The sequence below is a fragment of the Myotis myotis genome, unplaced genomic scaffold, assembly GCF_014108235.1.
Source record: "Myotis myotis isolate mMyoMyo1 unplaced genomic scaffold, mMyoMyo1.p scaffold_m19_p_5, whole genome shotgun sequence".
Classification (NCBI taxonomy): domain Eukaryota; kingdom Metazoa; phylum Chordata; class Mammalia; order Chiroptera; family Vespertilionidae; genus Myotis; species Myotis myotis.
In genome coordinates this window covers 59,096,874-59,107,602 of record NW_023416357.1, presented here as the reverse complement: position 1 = coordinate 59,107,602, position 10,729 = coordinate 59,096,874, and the positions used below count along the sequence as shown (strand labels likewise).

The following is a 10,729-nucleotide window of genomic DNA, read 5'->3' as shown; positions in this document are numbered from 1 at the left end:
ACAGCTACTGCTTGTATAAAGATTAATAATGGGATATTTGGAATACATTTAAAATGTTATTTTAAAACCAATGTCACCCGAATAAATTTAACTTATTTTAAAAATGTAAAAAAAAAAAGTTATTTCTTATTTCTACTCTTTTCCTATATTTTTGGTCAGTCTAGACCTTTTTTGACTGTGAGGGAACAAGAAACACAGGATGTACATCTGTTCAAAGTATGATATATTTTTAAAATTTCAATCCCACGGGCGTTTCCAAGTCTTAGAATCCTGATGGGGCGGATGGTGGAGCTCTCCTTTGTGCCCTAGACTGGGCTGGGGAAAGAATACCAGGGTTCTGGGCCAGGCTTTGCCACATTTCTAGCTTCTCCACCTGCAACGAGGTCTTCATCGGCTCTTAGGGTACCTGTGGACATAGTTTTAGAGCCTCGATTCTCAAAGTTCAAAGTGTAGCGGAATCCACCTGAAGAGCTTGTGAAAACATGTTGCTGGACCTCACAGGGTAAGCCTGGGTTGGGGCTGGAGACTTTGCATGTCTAACAAGTTCCCAGGTGGTGCACGGAGGACTACACTCTGCAAACCACTGGCTTAAACTCTGTGGGATGCTCTTGCAAGAGCTGTTGGAAGAAACACTTGCCCCAAAATTCATCCTATATGGGGAGAAGCTTCTCATTCACTTAACAGATTGATTGAACACCTTTGATGGTCCAGGCACTGTTCAGGGCACTATGGCAAGAGCAGCAGCAGAGACAGATGGGGTTCCTAGCATAGACTAGGGGAAGAGTCAGATGTTTCTCAGATCATCATATGGCCTCAGAAGCGAGGCTGGCTGAGAAGTTGGGCAGCCCATGACCTCATCCCACAAGGTTCTAGGCTAGGTCTCCAGTCACTATACCACCTGCCTGCCTTTGCTCAGAGTATGCCCTCTGCCTAGAACACCCTTTCCCCTCCTACAGGACATGATCAGAGATTCCCCCATTCTTCAAAGCTCAGCTCAAATGGCACCTCATCCCTGACACCTTCTCTAACCCCAACTCCCAACACTTGTCTCTGTTCCTTGCTTGCCCACACTACTTCCTGTTCTTCCAGCCATGCCTTATGTCCCTTTAGGACAATATTTCTTTTTTGCCCATCAGGAAACTGAGGCCCAGAGTGGGGAGGTGACTTGCCCAGATGGAATGGGCAGGACTAGAATCCCAAGCCATCAGTCATTACCAGACTCCTAGAGAAGCTGCAGATGGCAACTGGCAAGAGTTCTCTGGGATGTGAGAGGCTGGGCCCAGGCCATGGGAGACAGCCTCTGTCAGAAATTCCTTCCCTCCAACTGCAGTCCCAAGGAGTAGGGCTAAGGGTATGGGTGGGGGTGGGGCTAAGGGGGCCCATCCTCACCCCCTGGGGTGGAAGCAGGCCCAGCTTGCAAATGCCTGGCATGGCGTCTTCCTGAGTCACATCCCCATAGGCAAGGGTGGGCATGGGAACATTCAGCTATCCCCCTACCCCTCTGCATAATTCGCATACTCTCCAGGTGGTTTTGGTTAGAGTCACAAGGGCTCTGAAATCACTGCTGTACCCCCTTCCCCAGTACTCATATGCCCTCCCTGCCTGGGGAGCTCACCCTGGGAGCTGCCCTCTCTGGTACTCTGGAGGCCAGGCAGGCCTCTTGCCAGTCTTCAGCCCTTGCCCAGCCTGCTCTGTGAGATGGAGGCCTGCTGGGGGCCATACCAGAGCTGGGAGGATCCTTAGCTGGGGGCCCTGGCACAGGCTGCCATTGCGGGGCTGGAAAGCCAGGTTGGCAGGGACACCCTGACTCAGGCTGACTCAGACTCTGCCTAGGCCCTTGCCCCACCCAGTGTCCACAGCTGCTGCCTGACTCTCCTCTGGGACCCACATCTGGCACACTCAGCCCCCCTCCACGTACACACCCACCATGCCACACACTGACACTCATTCTTCTTTACTCACAACTTGGCCCCTGCTCACAATTCATTATGAGGCAGTATAACAGTGATTAAGAGTGTGGGCAAGTTACTTAACTGCTCAAAGCCACTATTTCCTAATCTATAAATGAGTGTCATCATAGCACTGACTTCATAGAATATTTGAAGAATTCAATAAGATCATGAATATCAGCACCAGGCTCAGAGTTAAGTGCTCAATAAAAGCTTGCCGTTTAAAAAAAAAAAAAATTCAATCCCTCGATTCAGTAAATAAAGCATATATAACTGAACCTAAATTTTCACAAAATAGCACTTATGCAATTCTTTCTTCTGAATTCTGGTTTATTTTATTGAGAAGTAATAGTGTTTGAAAAACATTCCTCAAGTCTAAGCCATCTTAACTGAGCCTAGTGCCTATAGTTAGAAGAAATAAAAACATCTTATTTTAGGAGGCGAGGGAGCCTTTTTATCACCATCTTCTCTTCTCTAGGTTAAAGGCTACACTGGATATAACCATCATATGCTACCAAATCAGGGCTATTTGAGATGTATTAACACTGAATCTAGAAGTAGCTTCTTGGGTAGGTAATTAGCCATGTGTGAAATGAAGATAGCAAGACTTGAAAAGTCTCTCTAGAACTTGATAGTGTGATGAATATGTAGTGAAGTACTCTAATGTCTAATAAAATGGGGACCTTATATGTAAATAACAGTAGTGTACTGAAAAAATATAGCAGTATAGTATCCAGTAACATCTGAGACCTTTTTGAGATTTTATCATCAGTAATTAGATCTGAGGAAGTGGGTTCCTTAACACTGTACAGTCTTATGAAGCATAACAACTTTGTATATATAGCCCTGAGTAACTAGCAAAAAGAAAATATGTATGTTTTATTACATTCCTTATTGGAATAAACATTTAATTTAGGGAAAGAAACATTTTGAGATCTTAATATACAGTTTTAAAAACATCATTGTTTAAAATATACTAATTTGGGATATATTTGTCTATCTTTAGAAGGGGAGAGAGAGTGGATCCTTTGAAAACCGAATCATGTCATTCCTTGGCTCCACATTTTCGTATATCACTCACAAGAAAAGCTGAAGTCCTGTAATGGCCTACAGAGTCTGGTCCCAATCACTTCTCCCCCACCCCTTTACCTGCCTGGACTCCTGTTCTCCAACTATCTCATTCTACCCCAACTACCGTTCCCCAACATGACGGGCTCTCTCCCTTAGCTCCTTCAAGTCTCATTTAAAACTGCATTGTGTTCCGCCCCTTCTCCAACACACACACTTTCCAGCCTACTCTTGCTTTATTCCCGCCCCCCCGCCCCCCGAACTTATCACAATGAAATGTACTTTATAGTTTTTGCTTATTATCTGTCTCTTATCAGAATGCAAGCACCATAAGGCTAGAGGTATTTGTCAGTTTTTAAGCACGCTTGTACCTCCAGAGGCACCCAGGAAATAAATATATCTCCACGAATGAATGAATAAATTGTAACCACTACCGTATAATGGCGTTCAGTTCTTCAATGTGCTTTTAAAAATTTATTCCACAGGTAGAAATCACATGCCTGCTTTTAAAATTTCTTAATTTCTTTTCTTCCAGTTTGGGGGAAGTAAAATTAAAAAAAGGCGGCTCTGTTGTGATGGGGAGCAAGCAGGTAGGAATTTCCTTGTTTAGGGAGATGACGGGTAAAAGTCTCACCATGGTGGTCATGGAATCCACAGTATTGTACCCGTGGCCGCTAGATTCTTCGAGTCCAGACCCAGCCTGGTGTGGTAAGCGGCCAAGGAAGAAAGCCACAGACTATTTTCTTGAATGATCTCCTGATGCAACTGTGTTTACACTTCCCTGCCAGCACCCAGGGGGAGCTTTACGGTCACCAGACTCCTACGACCTCTACCGGGTTCCTAGTCCCCGGGCTCCGGGAGGGAGAGGGGCGGACGGGCGGACGGGCGGGGACCCACCCCTACCCACCCGCCCCGCCCCGCCCCGCCCCGCCCAGCCTCACCTGGCGGCGGCCGCCCGCCCGCACGCCCACGCCCACGCCCACGCCCACGCGCCGCACCCGGTTGGTTCCAGCGGCCGCAGGTGAGCCTCGGCGGGGCGCCACCTCCTCCGCCAGGAGGCGCGCGCCGGAGGAGGGTCCCGGCGGCTGCGCGGCGGTATCCCCCCGCGCGGGGGCGCTGCCACCTGCCCAGGGGAGGAGCCAGAGCGGGACCTGGCGGGTTTTTTTTTTTCAGCTCAGACGCCCTGGAGCGGGGAGAACCCGTCGGGACCATGAAGCGCAGCGGAGGCATTGAGAACCCGGCTTTCCTCAGCTCCAGCCCCCACTCCCCGCGCCGCGTCTCCGCCGCGCCCGCCAATACCAAGACGGAGACTTCGCGGCCACCCGAGCCGCCGAAGCACCCCAAGTCACGGGAGCCCCCTCCGCCTGCGGCTGCTGCCCCGGACTCGGGAGCGCGGTCCGGGCCCGAGTCGCCGTCGGAGTCTGAGGGGCCCTGCGGGTGGGGCAGCTTCAGACCCCAGTGCCTCCAGCTCTGCAACACGCCCCAGGGGTTCCTGGTGCACTACTGCCTCTTGGCCCTCACGCAAGGTAAGGTGTGGCCCGCTGCGGGGGGCGCGGGGCCGGGGGCGCGGGCGCGGAGCGGGGCAGGTGCGCGGGGTGAGGCGGCCCCGCCGCGGACTCGCGGGAGCGCCCACCCACAGTCCGCAGCTCGGCTCAGACTTCCACATTTTAGCTTCTCTGTTGTCGCTCAGACGTTTACAACTTTGCACACAGCATCGGCGCCTCGGCGTCCTGCCTCAGTGTAGCAGACTCGATCCCTCCAGGGGAGATGGAAGTTCTCGGAGCCTCCCTGTTGGAGGGGTTGCCCTGGGGGATTCCTTCCTTCTACATGACAAAAGTGTGCATTCTTCTAACCCTCCAATTGCAGGGATTTTTTTTTTTAAAACAGTTTCTGGAGCGGGAGGATTAAGAAATTTGCAGGTGAGGGTAGGGTGGTTCTCAGAGGAGGAAGCTTGTTGAGTATGTATAGTATCGGTTGGATATTAAGTTTTAATATTTTGTGACTATAAGGGTAGTCCAGTTAGCCAAGGTTTCAGGCGTTGTTGAAGGGTGGGGTCTTTCCTCCAGAGTGAGGCAGCCTCGGTTTTGTGGAAGCGTTTCTTTTACGTTCCCTTGGGAACGTAAAGGTAAAGCCCAGGCTTCCCCTCCGGGGTGGGCTGGGAGGAGTGAGCCGCAGGGTGGAGGAGAGTGGCTCCCTGGAAGGGAGCACAGAGAAGGCAGAAGCTGCGGGGTGGTGCCTCTGCTGCAGGGGATGACAGCAACGGGAGATGACACCCACACGAACGTGCCACAGTGAGGACAGGGAGGCATGGCGGTGGAGCATGTGAAAGGACAGGCTGAAGGTTAATTAGAATTTAACGGTGTGTTCATATTTTTCTTTTTTGTCACTTAAGTCGTAGTTTTAAAATATTATGTAAAGGAGGCAAGCAAGGATTGATCGAAACAAGTGTCTAAGAAACTTTGGTGGAAATTCTCTTTTCTAAGATTAACAGAAGAATAAATATAAACATACTTGCTCCCCCGTTTCAAAGGAACATAACGTCGCTTGCTGTGCACAAGTTAGGGTGCTAAGTATTTGTTGATTGTAAGTGGGACTAACTTCAGCTCTTCTACTAAAGGTATTTATTTCCCTTTCCACCTTTCTTGTCCCCACCAAAGTTCACCTTCTCTCAGTATCTTCATTCTAGTCAATTTCTTGATCTCAGTTGTCCAAAACCTTGAGGATATTTTTTCCATTGATTTTTTTTTTTTAGAGAGAGTGGAAGGGAAGGAGGGAGGGAGAGGGAGAGAGAGAGAAACACAATGTGAAAGAGACACATAGATTGATTGCCTCCTGCACATGCCAGGGGCCTGAATCGAACCAGCAACCCAGGTGCCTGCCCTTGACTGGGAATGAACCTGAGATCTTTCAGTGCGAAGGCCAATGCTCTAACCACTGAACCCACCAGCCAGCGCGGTTTTTGTCTTGAAGGAAAGATTTCAATCAAGAAACAAAGTGTAGATAAAAAGCAAGCAAGAATTTATTGATCACAGCAAAAATTTACTTAGATCAGTGTAACAAGGGCACAGAAGAAGCAGCAGGAGAGCCTCAGGTGGGCTGCTTTGGCTCATTGGTGAAGCAGAATTTTTGGACTGGAACCCGGATTCTTTGTCTGCTGGGGTCGAAGAATGAATCCACAGACAGAAAGTAGTATAGCAAAGGTGGAGATTTATTGAAGAACAAGTATAGACTCCCACATGGGGACAGGGAAGGAGTCCCACAGAACGGACCCCCACGCGGGGAGGGGGGAGAGGGTCCCACTGAGTTCCTTTTCCTTACAGCTTATAAAGGCTGCAGATCTTGGTGCTTTGATAGCCCCTCTGATTGGTCACTATTCCAGACTAGTTACTATAGTAACTCCTGGGCTCAAAGGTCCAACCTCATATGGTCCCTCCTTTCTTAGTGTTTTCCTATACCCTTTGCGCTTTCTTCTTCTCCTTCTGGATGAAGGGCTTCCTTCTCTTTATTTTGTAAATAGAGACCTTCTGCTGTTCCCAGCTCCCCCATTCTATGGATATGTACCTGTTGCAGCTTTTCAGCTCCCCTATTCTATGGAAATATACCTTCTGCTATTCTTCAGCCCTGTGCTTCTTCTATGGTCCTCTTAGTTTCTACAATTTCCTAAAATCTGTCTTTTTCACCCCCCAATATTCCTGTTTCACTGGGAAGTTAGAGAAAAGGGGGCCTTGGAGACAAGTTCTGGGGGTTAGCCCAGGATGAGCTGCTGCTGCCATTGCTTCCCTAGTTGTAAGTCTTTTTGGGTCCCTTAGAGTTTAGGAGATAAGTGCCTGTGGGGAAAGGATAGGGGGAAGGGAATGGCCTGGGCGAGACCCCTGAGACCTTCCTTTTCAGGGGTTTTAAAGGCAGGGCATTTAGGGGGGTCTTAGGGAAGAATCAATAGAATATTCATCAATTTAATGCTGATGTACCAAAATGAGATTGATTCTCTTAATTTCTCTGTCCTTGGTTGTGGTTGGCCAAAGGCACTAATTGGATTTCTGTTATTTGTCTCCCTGAGTAGGTTGATTTAAGGCAGGGGTCCTCAAACTACGGCCCGCGGGCCACGTGCAAATACAAATATTGTATTTGTTCCAGTTTTGTTTTTTTACTTCAAAATAAGATATGTGCAGTGTGCATAGGAATTTGTTCATAGTTTTTTTTTAAACTATAGTCCGGCCCTCCAACGGTCTGAGGGACAGTGAACTGGCCCCCTGTTTAAAAAGTTTGAGGACCCCTGATTTAAGCTATAAACCATTTAGTCTTAAGTATCCTTGGTTTAGGGAAGATAGGATTTACTATGTGGCTGTAAACTGCTGTGCAGCTATCTTAGTTTCCCTATTATGCTTGTTCTGGAATTTTCCTAGCTTCTTATTCTATAACAGTTGGCCATAAGTAAAAAAATTCTTGTGTTTTACCTTAAAACGTATTCTAAAATTTCTATATTATTCCAGATGACATAATTTTATATTTAATATAACACTTTAAAAATTATTATAAAATATAATTGTCATTCTTAAAACGTGTTTATCCTGGAGCTACATCTACCTGGAGGTCCCCACTTTATTACCATGTTTCTCAAACATCCTTGGGAAGACCATTTCCATTGTATATGAATACGTGTTTAATTGCAGGAGAACCCCAAAACTTATTAAGTGAGTTTACTTAACCCAACATTTCTCAGAGATAAACAGGATTTCTCTTAGAACTTAATTTCCTAACGTACTTCCTAACTTCAAGCATAATATGCAGTATTTCATAGATTTTTTTTTTTTTTTTTTTAATAAAGCAGAGTTCTTGGAACTTCTGTAGCATAAAATTCACATTCGGATTCATAGGCTTAAAGTGCCATACTTCCATAAGAGTTTACAAATGAACTTTTTCAGAAAAGTTCTATCATAAAGGCAAGGAGTTCAAATGATTGACTTTTGATCAGTATGGCAAATATGTTGGGAAGCTGATTTTTAGATGAGGAAATTTTCATATTCTTATCTCCTTATACTAGTAAATATGTCATTCCTAGGTACTTTAGATACTTTATTTTACATTGACATTTTAGTAATTGTAATTTATTTATAGACTGGCATACAAGTATTTTAGAACTTTTAGAAACTTGTTATCAATTTTCTTGATAAAGAAAAATTTTTAAAAAATTACAAATATTATGACTTCTGTATACTTTTCCTATTAATAAATAAACGAAAACAATTCATGATATTCTCTTAAGTAAAAGGGGTAACTAATTAAACACTTTGTAAATTGGTCAGATGCCTTTTCTTTCCAATTTATAATAATGTATAAACTAAATTTAATCGATATTTGGACAGGATATTTTTGTCATCAATCAAAATTGGATTTTCAACTTTTACTTCTTTACATTATATGCCTCCATCCTAGTTATAATAAACAGATGAAGTGTAAGGTGTTTTTTTTTTTCTTTTACTTTACCTATGATTTAGAATCCCAGTGGTTGAAATAATGCTCTTAATTTATGTTTACTTTTAAAAAATATATTTTTATTGAATTCAGAGAGGAAGGTAGAGGGAGAGATAGAAACAACAATGATGAGAATCATTGATCGTCCACCTCCTGCACGCCCCCTACTGGGGAATCGAACTCACAACCCGTGCATGTGCCCTTGACCCAAATTGAACCTGGAAACCCTTCAGTCTGCAGGCTGATGCTCTCTGTCTCCACTAAGCCAAACTGGCTAGAGCAATTTATGTTTACCTTTGATCCAGGACCTTTAACTTTAATATCTTCAAGAGCATCAGAAGGAAAAAGAGGCTCGAGAACTCAATTTCAACTTTCAACAACTTAAGTCAAGGATCTCTTGTGATGTATAAATACTGAATAACTTGGGAAGTGTTTGAGCATTACTCAGATGACCTCCGGAATCAGCTGTACTTTTTGTACTCTTCTAAGTCAGGGCGGTGAAAGTACGAGTGGAAACTGGCAAACTGGCCTCGTGAGACTTTACCAGTCTGACTTTTTGATTGTTATTTAAAGAAAAATGAAGTTAGCTACAATTTAGGATGTGGTAAGCGTCAATTTTATTTAACACCTGAAAATTCCCAGTTTACAATTTAAGAGCAAACTGATTTTATAAGCAGGTATGTTTAGGGTTGCCTCCCTTTGAAACCTTGAGTCTTTTAAAATTGGTACATTTGAAAATATCAAAAATAACAAACAACCAAACTTTAGTACATTGTGCTAATAATCATAATCTATATGGTAAAGTTGTAATAATGCCATATTTTTTTTTTTCTCTTTTAGGTGTTGTGGTAAATGGCCTAGTAAATATTAGTATTTCCACTATTGAGAAGCGCTATGAAATGAAGAGTTCCCTGACCGGCCTGATATCATCAAGCTATGATATTGCATTCTGTTTGTTGTCTTTATTTGTTTCATATGTTGGCGAAAGAGGACACAAACCAAGATGGCTTGCATTTGCATCTTTTATGATAGGACTGGGAGCACTTGTATTTTCATTGCCAAAATTTTTTAGTGGAAAATACCAGTTGGGGTCCCCTTTTGAAGGTAAGTTTCTGTTGTGTTTTTGTTTATTTTACTTTAAGAAGGAGCATGAAACTAGGCCATTAACTATATATTGCACCTCACTTGTACAGGTAAGTAGGGTAAGGTCTCTTCTACTGCTCACTGCTTTGTCGTGATGGGAATTGTGTGAAGTAGATTACAGAGAAAGATTGTGCATCAGACATCACTTCAGTGGTTCCAAACTTTTAGTCCTCTGATACTCTTTCCCCATATTATACACAGAAAACAATGACCTATTTTTCTTTGAGGTTGTGACCTCATTGGAGTTTTAAGATCTATAGTTTTTCCCTTGGTTTTATTTGCTGTGCTTACAGCTCTGTACTCAGACTTGTTTATTCCTGATTTGAGATAAAAAGAGGTGAAATTTATAGAACTTAAGCATTTCCCAAGAACTGAAGGATTTGAGTCCCTGGAGGAGGAAGAGAAAGTGTTTTTCATAAACTCATTATCTGGGACTGTTTTCTAGCTGTGGGAAGGGACTATGTCATCCTTAGGCCCCAGTGTGTGGGGGCAGTGCAGACTTGATTGTACAAAATATGTTTTATCAATGTACTATTCACCTGCAAATAAAATTGGTAACAGACACTTCCACACAAAAAACAGAGTCCCCAGAGGCACAGAATTTCAGGAGTTTTATAATGTGCTGTTCAAGTTAGATGAAAAAGCATTATTCAGCATCTCAAAAAGATTTGATTATTTGTTTTTCTTTTTTTTCTCTGAAAGAATAACTTTTAATGGAAAAACAATTATGGTATTGCCAGAGGAATGTACTAGTGAAAGTAGATGTTAACATTTCTATTGTCCTTCCTGGCATCTTAATCGTAACATAGAATAAAATCAGAGGGCTACCAAATCAGAAGCTTTCAGGGCCTGGGTAAGTGAAGAAAAGCCTTAGAGTAAAAAGAAAGGAGAAGTTGGGGCTGCTGCAATATAGGCATTATTTTTTAGATTGTTATGTTTGTGAGAATTAATATTAAAAATTAATATTAAAGTGTTAACATTTCCTAAGACCAAATTCCCAATTATAGAATGACTAGAGGCCTGGTGCACAGATTCATGCACATTGAAAGGAAATTAATTAGAAGGTGGCCGGCGGGGCGGGGCTGGGATAGACTGAC

At 44.0% G+C, this 10,729-nt stretch overlaps 1 protein-coding gene across 2 annotated transcripts in view; it reads left to right on the top strand.

The window, feature by feature from the left end:
• Positions 1-4,110: 4,110 nt before the first annotated feature.
• SLCO4C1 (solute carrier organic anion transporter family member 4C1) overlaps positions 4,111-10,729 on the top strand; it is a 67,677-nt gene continuing 61,058 nt past the window's right edge. The window contains exons 1-2 of one of the 2 annotated variants that reach the window (XM_036310037.1): positions 4,111-4,543; positions 9,330-9,593. In XM_036310037.1, coding sequence (XP_036165930.1) covers positions 4,228-4,543; positions 9,330-9,593 — 580 coding nt within the window. In that variant the 5' untranslated portion in view covers positions 4,111-4,227. The remainder of the gene's footprint in view (positions 4,544-9,329; positions 9,594-10,729) is intronic. The other variant, XM_036310036.1, reaches the window with a different exon arrangement.